Source organism: Salminus brasiliensis, chromosome 12 (assembly GCF_030463535.1).
Source record: "Salminus brasiliensis chromosome 12, fSalBra1.hap2, whole genome shotgun sequence".
Lineage (NCBI taxonomy): Eukaryota > Metazoa > Chordata > Actinopteri > Characiformes > Bryconidae > Salminus > Salminus brasiliensis.
In genome coordinates this window covers 36,989,506-37,014,997 of record NC_132889.1, presented here as the reverse complement: position 1 = coordinate 37,014,997, position 25,492 = coordinate 36,989,506, and the positions used below count along the sequence as shown (strand labels likewise).

At 43.9% G+C, this 25,492-nt stretch overlaps 1 protein-coding gene across 4 annotated transcripts in view; it reads right to left on the bottom strand.

The window, feature by feature from the left end:
* Positions 1–3,294: 3,294 nt before the first annotated feature.
* The window catches only part of med25 (mediator complex subunit 25), a 29,241-nt gene continuing 7,043 nt past the window's right edge, over positions 3,295–25,492 (bottom strand). Inside the window, exons 8-20 of one of the 4 annotated variants that reach the window (XM_072693939.1) lie at positions 25,273–25,406; positions 24,803–24,878; positions 22,706–22,965; positions 21,617–21,712; positions 18,773–18,858; positions 17,693–17,750; positions 15,867–15,974; positions 14,050–14,223; positions 12,835–12,942; positions 12,548–12,619; positions 9,423–9,590; positions 7,611–7,725; positions 3,295–5,316 (exon numbers count right to left, since the gene is read on the bottom strand). In XM_072693939.1, coding sequence (XP_072550040.1) covers positions 5,210–5,316; positions 7,611–7,725; positions 9,423–9,590; positions 12,548–12,619; positions 12,835–12,942; positions 14,050–14,223; positions 15,867–15,974; positions 17,693–17,750; positions 18,773–18,858; positions 21,617–21,712; positions 22,706–22,965; positions 24,803–24,878; positions 25,273–25,406 — 1,562 coding nt within the window. In that variant the 3' untranslated portion in view covers positions 3,295–5,209. The remainder of the gene's footprint in view (positions 5,317–7,610; positions 7,726–9,422; positions 9,591–12,547; positions 12,620–12,834; positions 12,943–14,049; positions 14,224–15,866; positions 15,975–17,692; positions 17,751–18,772; positions 18,859–21,616; positions 21,713–22,705; positions 22,966–24,802; positions 24,879–25,272; positions 25,407–25,492) is intronic. The other 3 variants (XM_072693940.1, XM_072693941.1, XM_072693942.1) reach the window with 3 other exon arrangements.

Sequence of the window (25,492 nt, the reverse complement as noted above, 5' to 3'; positions counted from 1 at the left end):
TCAGTATGTCAAAAAATCTCAAATTTCTAAATGATTTGATTCATTAAGAAATGATTCAGTGCCTAAGCAAATCTTACTTTTCATCATAACGTTTTATTTGAATCACTAAGAAGTGATTCAGTGAATCATAAAACCTATTTACAATATTTTCACCCAAATTCCACACGTCTGATGAGGCATCCGGACACTGATGTTCCAGTTAATCGGTTCTTAGCAGTCTTAGGGGGTTTGATTTACATGTCTTACCAGCATATGAGCAGCCATCCTCAGAATGTCCCTGGTCTTCCAGATCTCATCTCAACGTCCACCGCCCCCCTGAACAGCCACGTCTTTTTAAACAGCCTGCTCTGTAGAAACTGCACGCTGCAAACACAAGATTATTATATCGCCCATCAAACTGACAAAAGTATTGGGACACCTGCTCATTCACTGTTTCTTCCTAAATCAAGGGTATGAAAAAGAGTTGATCCTGCTTTTGTTGGAGTAACTGTCTCTACTGTCCAGGGATTCTGGAGAAACTAGATTTTGGAGGAGCATTGTTGGAAGGAATTTATTGCATTCAGCCCTACAAGCCTTAGTGAGGTCAGGATGTTGGATGATCAACACCCCCCCCAACTCATTTTGTTAAACGTATTGGATAGAGCACCTCAATCATTCCAGAGAACACAGCTCCTCCACTGCTCCACAGCTCAATGCTGCTGGGGGGCTTTATTATACTCTACTAGCCCAACACCTGGCATTCGGTGGCATTAGGTGGCAACAGGTTGACGATTCTGCTCCAGATCTGAGTCCTATTCTATTGGCAGTACTTCTCTACAGGGACTAGACAAGCTCTGTGTGTGCATTTGCACATCTGTGTCAGCAATGGGTGCAACTTAAAGTAGCTGAGTAATGCATTCATTAGAAGGGGCGTCCACAAACTTTTGGGCATATATATATATATATATATATATATATGGTGGTGCTGCTGCTGCTGGTTCACTGTATTCTACACACCGTTTCTTGCTCTTTGCTCCTCTGGGAGTGAAAGTGTGTGTTCAGACGCAGCTGCATGTGTTTGCAAAACTGCTTCGCACCCTCCTCCTCCATCACCATGGTGATGCTCTCCATCTAGATGCAGGTGTGCATCCACCTCACCTTAGCTTCACTGTACACAGCACCACATTTCACAATAACGCCACATTCCACCAGTACAGGGCCATGAATATGCAGACCATCATTACATCAGAACCTCCCGAACCTTCAGCCTCCGTACCACTGAGGATGCTGCTGTGAGTTTATCAGTCGTCTAAATGACTGTGTAGAACCGCGTCCTTCTAATGACTCTTCCATGAAGCTAATGTCCGCGTAAGCAACGCTGCACAGTAGAACAGAGCGCCACCCTCTCGACTTAGCTGACCCTTCCTGCAAGTTCTTGGCAGTCACATGGTCACATATACATACATACATATATATACATATATATATATATATATATATATATATATATATATATATATATATAGGCATTTAGCAGACGCTCTTCTCCAGAGCGACACTGTTTACTCAAGAATAACCTCAGCTAGTTTAAATAGACTAAAAATTCAAAGATCCTCTGATCTTACGGTTGTCTGGGGCAGCTCTAGCAGGTCAGAAACATCAGGAACTCACTGAGAAGTGATTCCATTGACACAAGTCAATATGGAGACCATAATACTCTACTCTTCACCCAAGTCCTCTCAGAAGAGGAGGGTCTTCAGTCTGGGTTTGAAGACTGCGAGTGTTGGACTCGGACAACGGCGGCGGTGGCTGGTTGTGCACGTTTCAGAAAAGCCATGGGTCAGTCCTCACCCTTCCAGGGTCGGGAGGATTACATGTGGCGAGTGAGTTGGGTAATTGGTGACCCTCCGAGAGCCATCAGACCAGACAGTCTCTCTCCAGGCTTCAGCCGTCCAGTGTTGGGGAGCCTGTGCTGAGATACTGCAGCCTCAGCTTTCTGTTCTTGGCTGAACGTAGTTAGGAGGGGTGGTTCATTCAGTTGTGCAGAAAGCTTTTCTATCAGCTCCAACTAGCCTGACCATTCCCAGCTGACCTCTCCAGCTGCAGAACTGCTGCTCATTGGGAAACTCTGGAGACTTGTGTGTAGAAAAGCCCAGAAGTCACCTTCCAAGATCACATTTGCATGATTGTATCCACCGCAGTGCTGCCACGTGATTGGCTGATTAGATAACTGCATTAGAGAGTTGGGGTACAGGCCTTCCTTGTCATACCTCCATAAAAAATATGGCTGCTTTAAAGGGTTCTTTTGAGCGACGTAATAGAAGAACCACTTTTGGTTCCCCAAAGAACCATTATTGTAAAAGATATATGCATACTCCAAAAGTTTGTGGACGCCCCCACTACTAATGAATGCATTATTCAGCTACTTACAGTTCCCAGCACCCATTGCTGATACAGATGTGCAAATGCACACACAAACACAGCTTGTCCTGTCCTTGTAGAGAAGTACTGCCAATACAATAGGACTGTCTGGAGCAGATCAACAAGAATCTATTGGCTCCATGCTACCATACCATAATGCCAGACATGGGCTAGAAAGGTATGAAGCTGCCCTCCTCCCCCATCAGCAGCATTGAGCTGTGGAGCAGTGCAGCCGTGGACATCTCTGGAATGAACACCTTTAGGATGTTTTTGTCCGTGAATGGAATCAAATCTTCACAGCAGTGCTCTCCTCAAAATCGAGTAGAAAGTCTTCTTCTTCTGGTGTCCCAATACTGTGGTCCATGTAGTGTATGTATATCAAGAACCTTTTTGTTCTTCACACGGACACCTCCTTTTTCCAAAAATGGCTTTGTACTAACCGTCCACTCCGGTCAGGAGAGCAGCAGTAGCCTCGGTGTCGTGTGTGTATGTATGTATGTGTGTGTGTGTGTGTTTTAGTGTCTGTGTCTGTTCAGCATGCATACAGACAGCGTGGCGTGTGCACACGCGGTCAGCCTGATTGTGTGTTATGCCAGGGAAAACATAGCCAAGTGGTGCCATCTGGTAGGACTAGTTGGCACATGGGGGGCACTGTATGGTTCCACGACATATTGGAGTAGTTAAAATTAACACTGTGACACCGTTTGGCAGAAACAGGCATTAAGCAATCTACTGCACGTCTATTTCAGTCGCCGGCCGACACACACACACACACACACAGCTCTCAGGTTCATCTGGGCTCTGTCAGGCAGTTCACTTTCGCTCATTCACACTCACACCTACACCTCTTGCTCCATTTTCTTCTCAGACGCTGGGTGCAATGCAAAGAAAATGCCTGAGAAAACGGATCAACTTTATTTGATTTTGCGTAAAACAACACAGCCTAGTCTTGAAAAGACAACTTAAGAAAAAAGTAAAACCTACAGAAAGTAAAAATCCATAAAAAATACAACAACAATAATAATAATTATTACAATAATCTGCTCGATTAAACCAATAAAGGAGCAAAAAGAGCAAACTTCTTATTAGGCAACGGCGATGTCCAGTTTATCTTCAGCGCTCTATGGCCTTTATAACGTGTGAGTGTGTGTGTGTGTGTGTGTGTGTGTGTGTGTGTGAGAGAGAGGGGTATATCAGACTGGGTTTGTCCGTTAGCCAGATAACTTCAGCCAAAAGTCAAGTCTGTCCATTAAGAGAGAAGGTAAGAATGTTATTCATGGATAATCACTTGTGGCCTCAAATTGTCCAGCTTACAGAGGCAGGACAAGGTCTGGGACGCAGTGTGGAGTATTTCATAAAGTCGGATTATCCCAGTTAGCCAGATAACTTAAGCCCAAATGTGAGGGTTGTCCAATATGAATGTCCCTCCCAAAGCAGGATTTCTTAGTTAGCCAGATCATCCCAAAGTCAAGCCTGTCCAATAGAAACAGAGCTGAGGGACTTTCATATTGGTTATCTGGCTAACTGAGAAATCCCACTTCACTGCGTCCCAGACCTAGTCCTGCCTCTGTAATCAGGACAGATTGGAGCCAAAAGTGATCATCGATGAAGAACGTTCTTACCTTCTGTCCTTTCAGAGAGCTGGATTTCTCAGTTAGCAAGATAACTTAAGCCCACAATAAAAGGTTGTCCAAAATAAATGTCCCTCAGCTCTGTTTCTACTGGACAGGCTTGACTTTGGCATGATCTGTCTAACTAAGAAATCCTGCTTTGGGAGATACCTCCCAGGACTTTTTTCAGTAAGCTGGACACCTCCTGTCCTTACAGAGAGCTGGATTTGTCAGTTAGCCAGATAACTTATGCCCAAAGTTAAATCTGTCCGTCAAGAGTGGAGGTGAGAATGTTATTCACGGATACTCAATTTCGGCTTCAAATTGTCCAGCTTACAGAGGCAGGACTAGGTCTGGGACGCAGTGTGGAGTATTTCATAAAGTAGGATTCTCTCAGTTAGCCAGATAACTTAAGCCCAAATGTGAGGGTTGTCCAATATGAATGTCCCTCAGCTCTGTTTCTACTGGACAAGAAATTTAACTAAGAAATCCTGCTTTGGGAGATGTCCGCTCTCAGGACTTTTCTTACCTCCTGTCCTTTCAGAGAGCTGGATTTGTCAGTTAGCCAGATAACTTAAGCCAAACGTCACGTCTGTCCATTATGAGAGCAGGTAAGAACGTTCTACACGGATAATCACTTTTGGCTCCAATCTGTCCAGCTTTAAGAGAAACCCTGGAGAACCCGGAATAGGTCCAGAAAACAGTGAGGGGTTTATCAGTTAGCCAGATAACTTAAACCTGACTTGAGGGTTCTCCAATATGAAGGTCCTTCAGCTTTGGGATGATCTGAGAAATCCTGCTTTGGGAGTTCTGGAGTTCTGCCGCCCTGGATTTCTCTGTAAGCTGGACAACTAGAGTGCCCATCCATTAAGAATGATATTACCTCCTCTCTTAACAAACAGACTTGGTATTTGGCTTAAGTTATCTGGCTAACTGACAAATCCAGCTCTGTGAAATAACCCCACACTGTTTCCCAAACCGAGGTGTGTTAGAGCAGAAAGACACAAACAAACACACACAGTATATGTGGTTCTAGGCGATCCTTGTCTAGAACGCCTGTACATGCGTGTGGAACCGTGTGCCGTCACTTTCCGCACCGACCGTTTCAGTGCAACTCAAAACCTGACCTTCTGCCCAGCTGCAGTCTCTTCTAAAGCAAAAGTAAAATGAGCAGTGAAGGATTGTGGGTAATGTAGTCCTCAAATAAGGTCCATGAGAATTTCATCCTCCATGACGCTCGACACCTGAGGCATGCCAGGATTCTGAGCCACCGAGCCCCTCGGGCCTCCCGCCATCAGCATCTGACCTGTATAGAGGAATGGAGAGAGAAAGCTGGCAACACTTTCCAATGCTGATGGTCCATCATAGACGGTTCATAGCTCATTTTGTCTTCAACCGACGTCCAGCTAAAGTACATCAGTCACGATTAACTGATTAAAAACACGTTTTTTTTTTTAATGAAGAAAAGCATCAGGTTTAACGTCTGTTTGATGAATCGGCAGTGATTAGTGGTCAGTAAGCATGATGAAGCATTTTCTTAGATACCCCTACCATGCGCTCCCTCTCTCTCTTACAGCCTGATGGACAGGCTCATTTATATCGTTGCCGTCATGCAAAATCCTTGCATCTCTAACTTTACAGGAGAAGCAAAAAACCCTGTTGACTTCCACTGCAGGTCTCAGGTATGTTCACACCTGGCATCACATCTGACAAGGCCAACACACGCCCCCTCCGATACATGCACAGCCAGCCACACCTCTTTTTTGAACTTCCTCATGATTCAGGGCCATATCCTGTATACTGAGGTAGCCTAGCAGATATACCAACATTTTATGTATCAATCAACTCCAGAGAGTCGCTGGTTCGAATCCCGATCATGCTGCTAGCCATCGGCAGCCGAGGCCTGGAGAGCGTACAACTGGCCTTGCTCTCTCCCGGGTGGGTAGATGGCGCTCTCTCCCCACATCGGTGCTGGCCATCACTGGCGTCTGCAGGCTGGCTGATGCTGCATTTTAGCAGACCGCTTACTGACTGTTACAGCGCCCCCCTCACTCTGGTACCGTTAACCCTGTCTATGGGGTAAGCGTTTGCACCCTGCATTTTGCCTTATGCTGTGACCTGATGGTTAAGAGTCTGAGGTATTTAGTAAGAAGACAAAACTTGTCCCACTTTCTCACATATGACCGATTGACTGGCTGATCTGTGTTGCAGCTTTATGATGGAAACGGGAGGCAGGTAAGTGCACTCGCGCTGCATTTGAACACTGCTGCAGCTTCACCTGTACCAAACATCATAGCATAATTATGCGTGAGTCACTGTGACCAATCCAAAGTTGCCTCTTACTTTCAAAGTGGCACTTTATCTGATTTCAAGTTATTTAAATAGGCAACCGATTTCAAACGCCAGTGTGGCTCAATAAAGAGCAAATTACGCTACCGAGTCTTTGGCCGAGAGAAATCACACTGTACACGGGCTGCAAATGCTCATTTCTCCCAGACACCGGAATCGGCGGAGGCCCCGTCCACACAGTATCCAGATTATTTTTGTTTAAATCACTGATATCCAAAGAAATGAGGCCGTTCAGGTGGAGCAAGACGGTTGAGGTCTACCAGTGGCTGGAAGTCTGCCACAGCTCAATGCTCCCTAAACGACGATGTCACTATGATCAGAGGGTCGCTGGTTCGAATCCAGGTCACACTGCTAGTCAGTCATCGGTAGACCCCCCCCCCCCCCCTTGTTTTCTCCAGGGTGAGTAGATGGCTCTCACTCCCCACACCACTCCTGTGCAATGCTGGGCAGTAACACTGTCAGCTGTGGTCTATCATCTACAAGCTTTGACCGCCCCCTTATGGACAGAAGCTTGATAAGAAGGTAGAGCAGCATGTGGGCTGAGGCGGTAGAGTAATACTACAGGATTTTACACTAATATGACTCTAAGGTTACGCAGCGTTACACAGTTTAGGGGAGAGGCCTCAAGCCAGACCTCCCTGAAACTGACGGATACAGGAAGAATCTGGTCTAAGTGGATCCAGATCCTATCCAGATCTGAAACACATGCAAACCTGAAAAGAAATGCCAGGTGTAAACATCCTCACAGAAGAGCGTGATAACTAAATTACACTCTCGCTGTAGGGGGAGCCCAAGAGCTAAAACATAATACTGCTTTAATTGTTTTTATTATTAATTAATAACTTTTAAATACATTTTTCGTAATCCTGATGCTGCTGATAATGAACTGTATTACAGCTGGAGTTGAGCTGCAGGCCGCTGCTGACAAAAAGGTGTTGGTGAAAGTAGGAACAGGAGGCTGTTTAACAGCCCGCAGTGGCTGTGTGAGTAAGCGAATGGGCTGGGGAGAAAAAAACAAAAACAAAAAAAAAAAACAAGCCCCTGTTCTGCTGGTCTCCAGATAACACACACACACACACACACACACACACACACACACACACACACAAACGGGAGCATCATCTGAACCGGACTTCTTGGGAGGGGGACGACAAACCAAACAAGCAAACAAAAAGGCCCCACAAGGCCTAATTAGGGCCGGTCAGCTGATAAGTGTGTGTGTGGCTGGTGGGACGCTCCTGCGTGCCGTACCTGCGATAGGCTGTCTCCACTGGGGCTGGATCTGAGCGCCCCCTGCAGGGTGCACCATCTGCTGATTCAGACCCTGGAGAGGCAGCATGCCCTGCATATGAGACACACCGCTCTGCTGAGAGAGAGAGAGAGAGAGAGAGAGAGAGAGAGAGAGAGAGAGAGAGAGAGAGAGAGAGAGCGCTTTACAGTACATTCATCACACACAAAACAATACAGATATATTATAATTAGTATTATATATTATTATATTTTATACACACACACACACACACACATACATACATACACACACACACACACACACACACACACACAAAAAAATATATGCTTTATTTAATTTCTTGAGAAAAGGGACTGGAGAGAAGAGACTGAAGTGAGAACTATCCATTATAATAATTATTTTGATATTTTTATTATTATTATTTATCATTTATATAATATAGAATTACTATTTTACCCTTTTTAAAATTAATAAATATATGTTTCTTATTATTATTTGTATAATAATAATATTATTATTATCATCACAGATTTGTCACAGAATATCAGAGATTTTTTTCTACATAGATTTTCAGTAGCAAATATTATTAATTATTATTATTATTAATAATGATAATAATAATAATAATAATAATATTATTATTATTACAAATATCAGCACGCTTAGAACTGGTCCGGTCAATCATTTAGTTTGTGATTTAGAGGAAAACAGTTGTATGAGTACAATTTTAAAGTAAGTTTAAAAACAGATGTATTAAACTATTTTTATCTATTAATTATTAATAAAAAATATCTTCATTATACTTTACAATTTAACCATTTGAGTAAGTACAGATTCAGGGTTAATAAAAAAAAAAAAAGGAGACCAAGATAGAACTAAAATCCATTCTAATAATGGTATTAATATTATAACTACAATATAATCAGATTTAAATCGTACACTCATTAAAGTAACTGTTACTAATATAATAAATCAATTTAAAAGTAAAGAGAGAGAGACAGACTGATAACAACTATAATCCATCCTATTGATTAGGATGATAATGACAATAATATACTAATTACAGATTGCATTAGAATTCCAATATAATCATAACTATATGGACAAAAGTATTGGGACACCTGTTCATTCACCTTTTCCTCCCGAAATCATTTCACACAGTTTCTACTAGTGAGGTCAGGATCTTGTCAGGATGATCACCACTCCATTTCCTCATCCCCAACTCCCAATCTCATCCCAACAGTACTGACTGGAGCACCGCCATCATTTCAGATAGCCCTCCAGCCCACGCCTGGCATTAGGTGGCATAGTGCCAATAGTTTCGAGTTTATCTGCACCAGAGAGTCCTATTCCAGCCCTGTGTCTGCATTTGCACATCTGTGTCTGTGCTAGGGGTGAAATCTACAGTGGCTGAATGCATTCATTAGAAGGGGTGTCCACCAACTTTTGGACATTTAGTGTACATAATAATCCAAAATCATATTTTAAATATTATTAAATATTTGTTATTACTTAATAATAAATTAATTGAATTTAATTGTAATTAGAATCTGTAGGAGAGACAGACAGAGTGTGTGTGTGTGTGTGTGTGTGTGTGTGTGTGTGGCGCTGTGGAGATGGTAACAGGCTGCAGTGTAAAATAGTTCTCTGTTCAGAAAAGGCAGAGCTGTAAATTCACAGGAACGCGTCTCGCTGTAAAGCAGCTGCCGTCTCTCACAGGGTCTTTAAAACACGCCGCTGCGCGATTACACCACTCGCACGGCGCCGCCCTGACCACCATGACCAGTCTGACCGCCCGCACTGATACTCACTGGCTGCTGCTGACTGAGGAGGAGACTGCGGAGCTGCGGATTGGCTCCTGGGTTGGGGAGGCGGAGCATGCCGCCTGGGGGCTGGGGTTGACCTTGAGCCACCTGATTGGGAGGGGCTCCGGAGACTGGAGGCTGCTGATTGGCTGTTGCTGCTGCTCTCATCGTGAGCTGCGAAAAAAAAACAAAAGCAACTATAATTCAGTAAAATTGATTATTGATTTCCAATCGCAGACAGGTCAATCCACGTCCTCTACATCTGCACAGTTCCCAGATCAGCTCAGACGCTTGGCGTCTTGAGGATTGGAGGAGCTACGAGGCTAATGGAAAGTCATGTACACCAATTAGCACAGCGCTAACTGCTAACCTGTCCAAATCATCACACACTCTTTTTAAACTGTGAGGTGTTCAGATCTGCAATCGGAGCAAAATTAGGGGGGAAAGGTGGTGTATGACGCGCGTATGACAGACGGAAGGCTGCAAGTAGAGGTCTGCACATCTAACCCCTGGATCCTTAAACCCTTAAATCACACCGGATCTGAGTATTAAACCCAGACTCTGATCATGTGCACCTGCTAATCTGTTCATATTAAAGCTGTAAAACTGAACGTTACTGCGGCTGCGTCCCAAATCACACCGTGAGGCGGCTCTGAAAACTACTGAAAGCAGTTCTAATGGAGGCTGGTGTTGGTGTACAGTGTAGTAGTAGTGTGGCTGAGTGTGGTTTGGGACACAGCCCTGTTAAACTACAGTATCAGACAGAAGAAGAAGAATCGTGGGCAGGTCTGCACGGGGACTCGCCCGCGAGGAAGCGGGCAGATGCGGGCAGCATGGCGTTGGTGGGCGAGCAGAGAGGGTTGATGATACTGGAATCTGTGAGTTAGGAGTGACCCCCGTGCCCGTGCTCAACCCTGCGCTGGGTTGGTTTCGGTACACTTCAAACAAGCCGCACCACAGTTGAAAAGGATGCTCAGATGGTCTCGGCCCGCTTGAGTTTGAAAGGCTCTTTTTAATCCCACCAAAGCCGACGAGTATACACACACCTTTATGTCATGACCACGTTATGAAGAAGCATGGTGAGCGTTGTCCACAAATGGTGTCCATGAACTTTTGGACATGTAGCGTATGATATCGGTCGGGTGCCCAGTAAAGTCACCATGTGAAGAGCATAGGAAATCTAGGAGAGCGCGACTGTGTGTGTGTGTGTGTGTTTGGAAAGGCAGCGTTCACTGCATTAGAGCTCGTTTAAATCCCACCAAAGCCGACGAGTATAAACACACCTCGGGTTTGTGCAGAATTATAGTGATAAAGCACTGTTATCATGACCACGTTATGGAGAAGCATGGTGAGTCTTACCCTATAGCTCACACACTCACACTCTCCCTGATGGTGATTTACTTACCAACTGTTCAATTAACAAAAAACACACACACACACACACACACACACACACACACACACAGTTACAGTTACATAAAGGAGAAAACAGGAATTGGACCACATCCACGGGCTATTTCAGATTAAACACAAGATTTCTTTGTAGTATCGCCTCCACGCTTATTCCTGGCTAACAGGAGCTCTCAGAAAGAAGCACAAACACAAGCCAAGCGCCAGAGCTAAGCCAAGCGTCCAGGAGCCCCACAGCACTGCGGGGTTTATTGCTGACCCTGCTTTAACCCATACAAGTCTACAGGTACTGCTATAATTGAGGTATACAATGGAAAACACAATTAAGCAATTACATAATTAGTTACATAATGAATTCAATTTACATCTAATTTGCATTCTGTATTGATGGGTCTGGTCCAAAAATGACAGAAACTGTAATGTCCACACAGCCTCCCCTCTTGTTTGATGGAGCTACGAGTGCAAAACTCGAATTTTAGGAAATTAATTTAGGGTATAGAAGTTAAGAGGGACATAGAGTTCAAAACACCTGAAATGAAATCAGAAAAGTTCATTATGAGATCAATCAAATCAGCAAAACACTGAACTTGGTTCTCACGGACTGCAGTCTAACACACCTGGGTTGGGGAGTGCTGGTGTTTATAGTGGGAGTGGCTTAGAGGTGTTGAGGGGAAATGAACTGCATGCCGTGCAGGTCAGAACAGCGAGCTGCTGACTCGGGTTCCGATGAACAAGCAAAAAAGCCAGAGGTGGGAACGTTCGTGTAAGAAGGACAGGACTGAATCTGGGCCCCGACTGATATGAAAGTGGCTGAGAACGGCGGAGAATGCGGTTCTTCAGTTAATTTGGAGAGTCTGTAGATGTCTAACCCTAAGCAATCGCTGATCATCTAACAGGTCTAATCTCAACAGACCTTCTCAACATCCTCAACCGGCTGCTACAGAGGGTTAGGATGAGGTTTGGAGAACATTGGAAGATTTCTCTTTAACATAATTGGAATCTAAAAAATCCAAAAAATTAAGATTACAGCAGAATTTTAGAGATGCAGCTGAGCTTCTCTCCAACATTGTACATTTGGAGAGCTCCTTTCCAGATGAAATGAACCCTTATCAGACTCCCAGTAACAGCCTATCAACATCTCAGTGACTGAGCAGCAAATTTCACTTTATTCAGAGAGGCCAATTTCAGATCTGCAGACGCTCACCTAAGCAATCCCTGATCATCTAACAGCTCTAACAGGACTAACCTCACCATCCTCAATCAGCTGCTTTAGAAGGTTAGGACTCGATTTTGTTCCATCATCCCAGAGAACACAGTTCCTCCACTGCTCCACAGCTCAGTGCTGCTGGGGCTTCCTACCCCTCTACTAGCCCACGCCTGGCATTAGGCAGCATGGTGCCTCTAGGTTCATGTTTACTATCTGCTCCAGAGAGTCCTATCCCTTGCTTCTCCACAGGGACTAGACGAGCTGTGGGCAGCATTTGCACGTGTGTGTCAGCAGCGGGTGTAACGGGAAGTACCCGAATGCATTAATTCGAAGGGGTGCCCACAAACTTTTGGACACAGTGTATGAGATATCGGTCGGGTGCCCAGTAAAGTCAGTAAAGAGCAATAGGAAATCTAGGAGAGCGCGAGAGCGAGAGAGAGTGTGTGTGTGTGTGTGTGTGTGTGTGTGTGTGTGTGTGTGTGTGTGTGTGTGTACAGGTGTGTGTGTGTCTCACCATGTTATTCTGTCTCTGTTGGTCCTCCATCATTGTGACCTGACTAACAGGAGCCATGCCCACCACCACAGACTTGGGGCAGAGAAAGAAAGAAAGACAGAGAGGGAAAGAGGGAGGAAGAGGAGGAGGAGGAGGAGGAGGAGGAGAAGAAGAAATGTAGGGGGGGTTAGAACAGCATGCGCTTTCCATCTGACGGAGGACAGAAATGGCATTCGGAGCAGTGTGAAGGCTCAGCGGTGCAGAAACGCACACAGCACACAGGCACATGCTGGCTGCTGATTGGTTACCTGTTGCTGGACGTTGCCGTGGGTGACAGGGATTGGCCCAGGCGGCCTGTTGAGGAAGTTCTGATTGGGCGGGACCTGGCCGGGCTGCATCTGCCCTGCGTTACCCATCTGTGGAGAGAGGCAAAGCAGTGAAAGGTCAGGAGACTGTACTCGCATTGTCTCACAAAGAAGGGAAAATCAACAGCCAGAGCTGGACATTTTTGAAGAAATACTATCTGGGAATTTCGGGATGTCTGATTTCAGGCCTGATCCAGATATCATTTCTATAAAGAAATAATTAACGTTGGTTATTTTAAGCCCAATCCAGGCCTGGTCCTCGGTTTCGTTCTAGCTTCCTCGAGGTGGCATCAACTGGCCTTATTCCCAGCCTGCAGCGGCGAGGAGCGTTCTCAGAAGTGGACAGTTTAGAGTCTGCAGTGTGGAGCCATTTATCAGCAGAAGAAGCTGCTGTGGTCAAGCTGGTTGACCAGCTCAGCTCTTGACCAGCATCGTAATGGTTCTTACTCCTTGTATGAGGATTACCTGAAGTGCTCGACTGTTTGACTGTTAAAAGGTGGCAACCATCAACCCGGTTTGGAAAGTTCTGACGGTTGCCCACTTTTCCCCCCTTTGCCGTGTAATGACCATCAACCCCTCCCTCCTAATGTTGATACTCCAAGTACCCTCACCTTCATCCCCCTCCAACCCCTCCTTAAACTCCTCTTCTTCATCATCCTCTCCTTTCCCACAATTCCCAATGTATGTAAGACCCTCCTGAAATATCCCTAGTCAGGGCAGTGGTTCTCAGCGGTTAGAGCTCAGGGCTATTGATCACAGGGTTATGGGTTCGCTACCTGGGCCACTGTTGGGCCTTTGAGCAAGGCCCTTTACCCTCTCTCTGCTCCTGGGCGCTGGAGTTGGCTGCCCACCGCTCTGGGTGTGTGTGCTTACTGCCCCTAGTTCACCAGTGTGTGTGTGTGTGTGTGTGTGTGTGTGTGTGTGTGTGTGTGTGTGTGTGTGTGTGTGTGTGTGTGTGTGCGTGTGTGTTCACTATCACAGATGGGTCAAATCCTAACTGTCACAGGGGACTAAAACCTTTGCACTGGTGCAATTTATTAATTAAATGATGAACAGCATGAAGGTACCCATTATAATAAAGGATAATTTCATCCTGTGGCAGAGTGTGTGTGTGTGTGTGTGTGTGTGTGTGTGTGTGTGTGTGTGTGTGTGTCTCACCGTACGGTGTTGCTGGACTTGTTTATGGTTGGTGATGACCTGCCGGATCCCGTTAACGAAGCCGCTCTGGTCATTAGGTATCAGGCCCATGAAGATCCGTTTTTTCGAAGAGTAGAGCAGCATGAGCACCCGCACTTCACATGGAGCACTGTGGGGGAAGTGTACACAGCCAGCCTACACACACACACACACACACCACATTTATTATACATCCAATTTCAGCACTTTCAAAGGGAATGTGAGAAAGCCCACACCCCAGACACTCTTTTAATAATGTCTAATTCCTGAGGAATTCAGCGTGATCTGCGGTTTTCATCCAGAAAATCAGAATAACTCTCAAAGAGGGAGTTCACACCCTCCTCACCCACTTCAGGCTGAAGTGAACAGCTCAGCTCCTCTAAGACAAGTAAAGCATCATCACTGGCTTACACATACACACACAGTGTGGGCACAACCGCCCTCTAGTGGACAGCACTGGAACTGGACAGCATACTAACTGGTAGGATGGTAAAAACTACTGAAAAGGACTGTGTTTATACACTGAAATGCAGCTGAAATGTGCTGTACATGAACCAAACAAGGAAGACTTCAGAAATAGAAAAGTCTTGAGAATAATGGGGTAAAATGACTAGAAATAAAATAAAAACTGAAAAGGATTGAAATGATTAAAATTAAGAAATACAATGGAGAAAGATAAGTGAAGAAGCCACAATAGAGCCAAAAATTTTTTTTAAAACAACCTAGAATTTCTAATAACAAAAATAAAAAATGAATTATACAATCTAAAAACTATATTTTAAAGAATAAATATAATCAGAATATATATTTTTAGATTCTATTATTCTTATATTTATTATTCTTAAAAATATATTTTTAGATCCTTTTATTCTTATATTTGTTATTCTTAAAAATATATATTTTTAGATTCTATTATTGTTATATTTATTATTCTTAAAATATATATTTTTAGATTCTATTATTCTTATATTTATTATTCTTAAAGTATATATTTTTAGATTCTATTATTTTTAAGAATAATAAATATAAGAATAATAGAATCTAAAAATATCTTTTTAAGAATAATAAATAAGAATAAAAGGATCTAAAAATACATTTTTAAGAATAATAAATATAAGAATAATACAACCTAAAATATATATTTATATATATTATATATATTTTTTTTTTAAGAATAATAAATAATATCATAAGAATAATACAATTTTAAAAGTCTAATAAAATAATAGAAATACTATTAAGAATAATAAATAATAGCTTTTTACTTTGCAGTTTTAGATTTCATTATTCTTATTATTCCAAGTTTGTCTGCTTTTTAAAAACCTCTTACTGAGGATGCTCATCATGTTTAATGGGAGTTCCAAAGTTTAAAAACAAAAAAACAAAGTGCAAAAACAATTTTGTTGCTATTTTTCACTTGGACATTCATTGACATTAATCTCTCAGATGTTCTTTACACTGTAACAAAATTACATGGTGAATAGACCAATAGAAATGCTCCAAAATGAAATATTCCATTGAAAGTTAAAGTTTTTCCGTCTCCTGTAAAGCTGCTGTTTTGGAGATACAAGGTTTTTGCATGACAGTGATGATGTACGCTAAATGCCGCTCCACCACAAACTGCGTAGGACCATGCTCTCCGCTGATTGGTCAGACCTGTCTGGGGCAGCACGCTAGTACCCTCTAGTACCCTCCAGTTGTGAAGATGCAGTGCCCTCTAGTATAAGGCCTCCCCAGGAGAGTAGAGGTGGCTACGGCAGTAGACTGGGGGGACAAACCGGAAGTGTGGGTGTACTCACAAAGCCGTTGGCCATGATGCGGTAGAGACCCTTCAGAGACTCCACGTCTTTGTTGGTGAAGAGAAACTGAACCATGCGAGAGTTCCTGAACAGAGGACCCAGAGTCGTCTGGAGAGACAGAGAGAAAAAACACAGCAAATAAATTCATGTATCCATCAGATCCAACATCACAGTCCGGTCTCAGAGCCCCGTACTCATCCTGCTGAACGGCTTCTACACAGACGGACACGGACGCTTCACAGGGGAAAGAGTCAGTCACAGTAAATCAGCATTTCTGATCAATTAGATCATCAGATTTAATCCACAGAATTAAACGTGGAGATTAGACGTAGATTACTGTTTAGATTAGGAGGATTTTTTTAATGTTTATTTTGATCATTTTCCTCCATTTTGCCCAGATTTAACTGAATAATGGGAAATCATAAATGAGTCTCGTGTTTATGATGAGCTTTAAATTGCAGCATACAAAGCAACAAATGGCCAAAATAATAAAACCAAAGAGTCTAAAAGAAAGAATTAAGACATCATTTTTTTTTTATTTAGTGACCCTCTGATCATTTATTAAAAATTGTTATAAGCTTTTATGCATTTTTATGCTTTTATGCAGAACAGTTTTATAAACAACATACACTGCACAGTGACAAATACGTGCACCTTTACCATTACCTAATATATAGTTACATTTATGGCATTTAGCAGACGCTCTTATCCAGAGCGACTTACAAAGTGCTTTGCTATTTACCCAAGAAAGAAACCATAGCTCTATATATATATAAATAATTGATGTTTATCATACAGTGCTTAATAACAGTACTAAAAATAAATTAGCAACCAAACAAACCCACTATTTTATTACTATTTCTAGAGTTTAAAAACCAATCAAGCAATCAATTAATAATAATAAAAAAGCAATTTAATTAATAACGTAAATAATCATTGGCTGGAAATAGAGCTCCACCTCAAAAGCAGCTTTCTTATTTATTTATCTAATTTATGGGAGACAATGTATAAATAAACCCATTAATAAACAGTTTCAGGTTTTAACTATCATAATAATAATATTATTACTATTGCTATTATTATTATTATTAAGTGGAAATGTAAAATACCGTATGCTGTGATATTTGTTCAAATTTTCCAATTTTATACAAAAAGGTACATTTAATATTTATTACATGAATTTCAAACCCCTTTCTTTGTTTGAATGTTGATACTGATGGAGCAGTAATTTAATTAAATATTCTAATAATTAAAATCCTGGATTTCTGGTGAGTCACACCGATCAAAAAAAATTAATGAAAATAATACGATAAATCACCTTTTGGTAGGAAATTACGTTTATGAGTGGCCTATTAAAATTTTTTTTATGATATTCTAATTCCCTGAGACGCACTAATGTTTATAAACACTGTCTGGGAGTCGGCAGTGGGGGCTGATCTGCGTTCACTGCTTTTCCAGCTGGTGTTGGTTGGAGTTTCAGAGGAGACTCTGCAGCCCAGTCAAAACTCCTCTCCTGAGCTTTTCAATTACAGTCCGTTTCAATCAAAACCACGCCGGCAGAAACGGAGCGCGTTCGTCTTTACACAGGAACACCTCCAGCCAAACGCATCTGAAACTGTAAATCATCGACTTCACAGAGCTCATAATCACAAAAGCTCGGCCGTTTGAAAACCATCTGCTAAACGCGATCGCACAACACACACACCCAAACACACACACCACCTAATGGGCTCCAACTGTGGAGCTTAAAGCCGGCCCGAGCTCTTTCTTCATCAGAGCAGGATTTCACCCCCCCACCCCACACACACCCACACACACACACTTACCAGCAGCTGTTGGGGGATAAGCTGCATGATCAGTTTCTGAGGCCACTGCTCTGCGTTTCTGAAATGACAGGAGGGAGAAATCACAGGAATCAGTCTTCATATAAGGACCTCAAACACGTACAGATTACAGGGCTGTGCAAAAGCTTCAGCAACTGAACTGTTCAAAACTTACCCCTAATGTTTTTGGGCATCTTTCTACCCAAATAAATAAAAATAAATAAACAAATAAACAAAAACACACACGCACCTGATATTATGTGCTAATTAACACACACTTACAACCCCCATGCCACTATAAACCACTGTCCTGTTGATGAAACACTACAGTCTTCAAAATAAAAGTCCTACACAAATGTAAAGTACCTTCGCACTCACATCTACTATATGTCCAAATGTTTGTGGACACCCTTTCTAATGAATGCATTCGCTGACACAGATTTGCAAACACACACTAATATATATATAAAAAGAGAGAGAGAGAGAGAGAGAGCTGCTTTGAAGTAGAGAAACATAATGACCCTATTAGCCCCATGCTGCCTAATGCCAGGTGTGGGCTAGAGGGGTATAAAGCCCCCCCAGCATTAAGCTGCTGTGAAGCAGTGGAAGAACCGTGTTCTCTGAAATGATGGATGATTCTCCACCCAACACCTCTGGATGGGATGAGGTGGGGGAGTTGGGGATGATGAGGTGGGGTGTAATCATCCAACATCCTGACCTCACTAATGCTGCTCTTGTCGCTGAATGCAGTTAAATCAAAGAATGCTCCAGAATCTAGTAGAAATCCTTCTTCCCTGGACAGTAGAGACAGTTACTCCAACAAAAGCAGGACAAACTCTTTTTGATCCTCTTGATTTTAGAGGGAAACAAAATATATAAATAAAATAAATTAAATACATCTCAATGAACAGGTGTCCAAAAACTTTTGTCCATATGATGCATCTTTAACAAAAGTGGTTCTTCTATTGTATCACCCAAAGAACCCTTTGTAGTGTATGCTGCTAAAAGGCTAAGCTGCTCTATTAGTATTCAGCGCTAGGCTCTGAATTCCAGAGTGAAGAAAAGTTGTAGGTGGACACTCACAGGTTCTCTCCTTGGTTGACTTGCACTTGGCAGGGCAGCGAGCGGGTGAGCTTAGTGTTGGAGTCCATGGAGGATGCTTTGGGCTTCTGCGGTGATTTATAGAGAGCAGGAGAGAGAGGGCAGGGAGGGCAGAAAAACATAAGCAGAGGTTAAACCACATACATACACACACACACACACACACACACACACACACACACACACACACACACACACACACACACACACACACACACACACACAGGCAACACGCCTCCCGACAGAGACGGATGATATGGCTCCGGGCTGCTCATCTCCACCTGCTTGTAAACTTTCCTGGAACGTGAGATCCAGTGCAGGACGGACATGGCCATCCGGATCAGCAGAGAACGACCCTCAGGGCAAAACACACACACAGACACACACTCACATCTGGAGTGGGAATCTCTGACTGAGGACCATTCTTTACCATTCAAATCATGACATTTTGAGCCACTTTCACATTTAAACCCCACCAGGATATTAGCAGGTGACGTGAGATTTTTCATTCTTTAAACGGTTAAAAGTTTGTGGACACCCCCATTCCAATGAATGCATTCAGCTACTTTAAGCTGCACCCATTGCTGACACAGCTGACGTGCACAGCTTGAATAGGAACAGGACTCTCCGGAGAAGATAAACATAATGAACCTATTGGCACCATGCCACCTAATGCCAGGCGTGGGCTTTAGAGGGGTAACCCCCCCCCCCCCCCCCCAGCAGCACTGAGCTGTGGAGCAGTGGAGGAACTGTGTTCTCTGGAATGATGGATAGTGGGGATGATGAGGCGGGGTGGTGATCATCCATCCAACATCCTGACCTCACTACAGCTCTTGTCGCAGTTGAGTGCAATCAAATCCTCACAGCAATGTTCCTCCGAAATCTAGTAGAAAGTCTTCTTCCCTGGACAGTAGAGACAGTTACTCCGACAAGGGAGGATCAGCTCTTTTTAATAGCCTTGATTTCAGAAGAATGAATGAATGAGGTATCAGGTGTCCCAATACTTTTGTCCAAATACTGTATATTGTTAAACTTCAGGACTTTCATTAAGCATCACAATCAAACCTCATCAGGCCTAACGTTTCTACACGGACAGCTCGAGCGCTCTCGGTTCGAGCTTCACGTACATCCTGGCCGTTTCCTCTTTCGGAGCGAACCAGATATAGTTCGCAGTGACTCAGTGAGGCATGTTTAGAGCACCTCCTCCAGATGGCGACTTGGTGACAGGCCATAGCAACGGCCTGTTGGTCCGCTGGCACGCTAAATCACTGGCCAGATGGCGATAATGACCACCATGTGCGAGTGTGTACGAGAGTGTGTGTATTTGTATTTCCTAATCATTTGTGTTGACTCGTCAAAAACTGTGTCAGTGGTTGTTTATGCTGGAGCATGTTCCCTCGCTGTCCAGATGCTGTTCTGGATGACCTCCTCCAGGCTGGATCGAGCCCAGCAGATCTCTGGAGCGAGAAAACCTCCACTTTCGCATTCAGGTGAAGAATAATATGGATATATACGCTCATCTCTTTGGACAAAAGTATTGGGACACCTCTTTTTTATTTTTTCACGCTTTCTTCTGAAATCAAGGGCATTAAAAAGAGCGTTTCCTGCTTTTGTTGGAGTAATTGTCTCTACTCTCCAGCTGGGAAGATTCTCTACTAGATTTCGATTTCCAAGTCATCCCAAAAGTACTGGATGGAGCACCACCATCCATCCATTCATCCATCCATCATTCCAGAGGACACAGTTCCTCCACTGCCCCACAGCTCAATGCTAGGGGGGCTTTACATTACATTAGGCTGTGTATAACAAACTTTCATGTACCCCCTAATTGGGGCACCCCTACAATCCCTAGGCCTCACAAGCAAACTGAGACACCTCAGCGACATCACACTGATCTCAAACAGGCTGAATGGAACTAATTAGCACGGCTACAACTAAATGGATTATTATATGATTAATGATATCAGCTAGGGATGTCCTGATCCGATCCAGTGGATCGGGGCTGACCCAGGCTTATTTTAAAGGATCAGGTACTGGCTATTTTAATCCTGATCCAATTAGCAGCACATACTACCTAAACTGTGTGGATGTGTTATTAATAATAAATAAACAAGACTCAGTCGCTACCAGCTGACACTCATCTGATTGTAGGCCTAAACAGCTGGATCAGGTGAGTCAGTTATCCATCAAACCATTACACCTTGTTTATCTTTCCAGATTTATTTTCAGACTCTTCATCAATCATTTGATTAGTATAGCTGCTAAAACCGGTATCAAATATGGTCTGAATCCCGGTCATGCTGCTAGCCATCGGTAGCCGGGGCCTAAGAGATATGAATATGAATACATATATATATTTTTATGTATAGAAAAGACAAAGACCTGATGATGATGGGTGAAACGTGTTACTTCCAGTTGGGGAAGTGGAGGCTCAGCGGTTAGAGCTCCGGGCTATTGATGACAGGGTTGTGGGTTTGGTACCCGGGCTCGGCAAGCTGCCATTGTTGGGCCTCTCTACTCCCCAGGCAATGGAGTTGGTTGCCCACTGCTCTGGGTGTGTGTGTGCTCACTTTCCCAGAGTTCATTAGTGTGTGTGTGTTTACACAGATGGGTCAAATATGAATGACACATTTCACTGTGCATAGTACAGTAACAGATACGTGCACCTTGACCTTGAACCTTTAAGACACACTACATAACAAAAGACATGGTACAAACAGAACAACTACACTGGTAAAAACATTAGACGTATGCACATGAATTTGGACCACTGATCAGGTTTGAGGAGCCAAGCCCAGTGAAATGCCGTGCAAGGCTTTCCCTCACCTCCTGCCACTCCAGAACTCCACTCCACGCCACGACTTTATTGGGAACTCCCTGCTGACCACCAATGGGATTCGCCGGAGATGCAGAAACACCAGGCTAAAAAAAAGAAAAGAACAATCAGAAGAAAAACACAACGATTCACAGACTTTAAATGACTGTATATAATATTTGGACAAAAGTATTTGGACACACCTTAATCACCAAATACAGTTATTTGATTCAGTCCCTTTGTCACAGGTGTATAAAATCAAGCCCCTAGCCCTGCAGTCGGCCTTTCTTACACACATCAGTGAAAGAATGGGAGGTTCTGAAGAGCTCACTGAACTCCAGCGTGGTTCTGTGTGTAACAGGAGACACCGCTGCACCAACAACAAGTCAGCTGACGAGATTTACACCTTCCCTCCTAGATCTTCCTCAATCAGCTGCATCAGCGTTTAGAGGAACCACAGAGAGCAGCTCAGCCACCAAGTGTCTCTCAGACCACGTAAAGTTAAAGAGCGGGGTAAGGGCCGAGTGCTGAGACTGCAGAACTCCAGATCTGCTGCTGTTAGAGCTTGGAGCAAAGTAGGACCAGCTCCATATTAATGCCTATGGGTTTAGAATGGGATGTTGTAAGTGCTGCTGTAGGTGTCCCATTACTTTTGTCCATATAGTGTATCTATACCTGTATCCATCTATCTACGTATATATCTGGGCAGTAAGAGTTTATCTCCTCAGTAAAACACTGATATTAGAATAAACACTAATAATAACACTCCTACAGAAAGTGGTGGTGGTTCTCCATCACTGTGTTCATCACTAGAACATCTCCAAAGATCTCCTCATGGAGTCTAGTATTATTTAGAGTTCTCCTCAGATCAACACCTGGTTTGGTAAATTAGTGCTTATTAATCAGGTGAGTTGCTTTATATATATATATATATATATATATATATATATATATATATATATATATATACACACACACACACACACACATACATACATTCACACATATATATATACACACACACAAACACTATAATTAAAATAATGAAACTAATAAACTGAATTGAGAAAGTGAGGTCATTGATTTACACCCTTGCTTACCATGCCAGGCTGAGAGGATGGTGGAGGCTGTTGATTGGCTGTTTGCTGCTGCTGAGGGGGTTGAGGTGCCTGCTGGTTCTGCGTAGGCTGACCAGGGGGCTGGACTTGTGACTGCTGTTGTTGCTGCTGAGGAGCGGCTTGTTGCTGCTGCAACATGGGCGTGGAGACCGTGGTGACTGTGGACAGGCTGGGCTGGCTGACTGAAGTTAACTTAACCGGTTGTGTACTGAAGGGTGGGCCTGCATTCACCATCCCCGGGACTAAGAGACATAATAAAAAGAATCAATGCATATTCAGCTACTGTAAGTTGCACTCACTGCTGACACAGATGTGCAAATGCACACACACACAGCCTGTCTAGTCCCTATAGAGAAGTACTGCCAATAGAATAGGACTCTCTGGAGCAGATAAACAGGGGCCCAACAGTGCCAATGTGTATTACCAGGCCTTCCCTGGACAGCAGAGACAGTTACTTCAACGAAAGCAGGAGAAACTCTTTTTGAATATCCTCGATTTCAGCAACAACAATAAACTAGCAGGTGTCCCAATACTTTTGTCCTTGTAGTGTATGCTAATATTTATTTATTTATGAATTATTATTTTTTAAATATAACACACAAATGTACCGCCAGTACATAAAGGCTGCGTCCCAAACTGTGCCAAAAACAGTGTACCACCATTAGAAGTCCAGTGGCGGGCACGCCAACACTGTGGTAGCAATGCTGGGTGAGGCAGGCAGCTGTTGCGCCAACAGCGTGATGGCAATACTGGGCGAACTGCCCACTGCCAATGCAGTGGTAGCAATGTTGAGCTGACATGCTATCACTATGGTCTTTAAATCACGCTGCGGTAGAGATGCTATGTGGCAGCAATGCTGGGTGAGGCAGGCAGCTGGTGTACGAACACAGCGGTGGCGATGCTGGGTCAGGCTGGCGCGTCAACACTGCTGTAGCAATGCCGGGGGAGGCAACAGCTGGCACACTAACACTACAGTAGAGATGCTGGGTGAGGGTGGTGCGCCAACACCGTGGTAGCGATGCTGGATGAACTGAGCGCTGGTAACGCTGTGGTAGCGATGTTGGATTGATAAGCTACAACTACAGACTTTGACACACAGCGTGGTGGAGATGCTAATGGCGATGCTGGTTGAGGGTGGCGATCCAACAGCATGGTGGCGATGCGGGTGATGCTGGGTGAACTGCGTTCCAAACTGTGCCAAAAACAGTGTACCACCATTAGGCCCAAGTCCAGTGGCCTAGTGGCAGAATGTGGTCCTCAGACGCTTGGAATGGGAACATAACAGGAGGGGCTGGCTGGCTGGCTGGCTGACTGGCTGGCTGACTGGCTGGCTGGCTGGCTGGCTGGCTGGCTGGCTGGCTGGCTGGCTGGCTGGCTGACTGGCTGACTGGCTGACTGGCTGACTGGCTGGCTGGCTGACTGGCTGACTGGCTGACTGGCTGACTGGCTGACTGGCTGACTGGCTGACTGCATATCTACGAATCACCTACAGTTCAATATCAAAGCGTTACCCCTCAGTTCACTTTCCTCTGGTCACTCCTACTGTACCGCCGTCAGCTTCATGACACGCTCCACAGTTTATCTGTAGCCTGTAAATGTCAGCACTAATGAGACGATCTGTGTCGACTGAGACTTCACAGCTGTTCTAACAGCTTTTTCCATTTGTGTTATTTTCTGCTCAGCGCTGCTGATTCTCCGGGCTTGCCCATGCCTGCTTCCCACAGCACTGACTTTAACCAAGAACATCTTCTGGGTGAACGATGACGCCGGTTGTTGGGTTCAAGGAGAGCGCGTCGCTCGTCCGGTCATGTTCTGCTTTTGTTGTCATAATTAAAGGGACACCAGTTTTCAGCTACTTCCTGCGTTTCCTGATCATCTCGGGAATGGGTTTTGTAACGTTGCTGATGAGCAACGTACTGCAGGGGCTCCCTCACATCACACAGTACATCGCTTCTAAATATTTCACGACTGAGGCTCTATAATCAGCGCACACACGGCAGTGAAATATTAAGCAGACAAATGAAAAAAAGGAACAAGGCCCTGTGAGAAGAGAGTGAAAGAGTGAAAGAGTGAACTCACAGCGACTCTTCTGACTATTAGCAGCTTCCACAGCCATCGCCGCTGCAGCCGCCGCTGCGTTTAGAGACGGCTGAGCCTGAGAGAGAAAGAGAGAGAGAGAGAGAGATCTACATACAAGTACACTGCACTCTCTCATTATTCCTTCAATAAAATGACATTTTAGACGTTTCATATTTTATTCATATTATGCTGCTTAAGCCTTGGCCAGCAGGGGGAGCTGTGCACTGACTGTTCAACCCAACAACCTTGCAAAACATGGGCACCGTGGCTCTATTCCCTTCCACTCTATAGAAACAGCCTATTCTACTGAACTAAACCAATCCAGAGAGAGTTTAGTCAGAAATCCTTCTCATAACTGGGTGGGGCTAAGCTGCTGTAGGCTGAATGGATCTGGATATACGGGTGAAGCAAAAACAAGGGATTCAAAACACACCGATTTCATATGTGGATGCTGTAAAAGGTGGAAGTACCTGGTATGAGTGAGCGGCGCTGATTGGAGGAACCTGGGAGGCAGCACCGATAGAAGGCGGTTGATTGACAGTCATGGGCTGTGGGGGTAAGACTGGTTTAAGAGGTACTGGTCCAGAACCTCCTCCAGGGGCAACTAAAGAAGGAAACACAAGAAAATTAATTATTTATAAGCCACAAAAATGGAAACAAAAAAAGTCACAGTTTAGATCAGATGAGCTG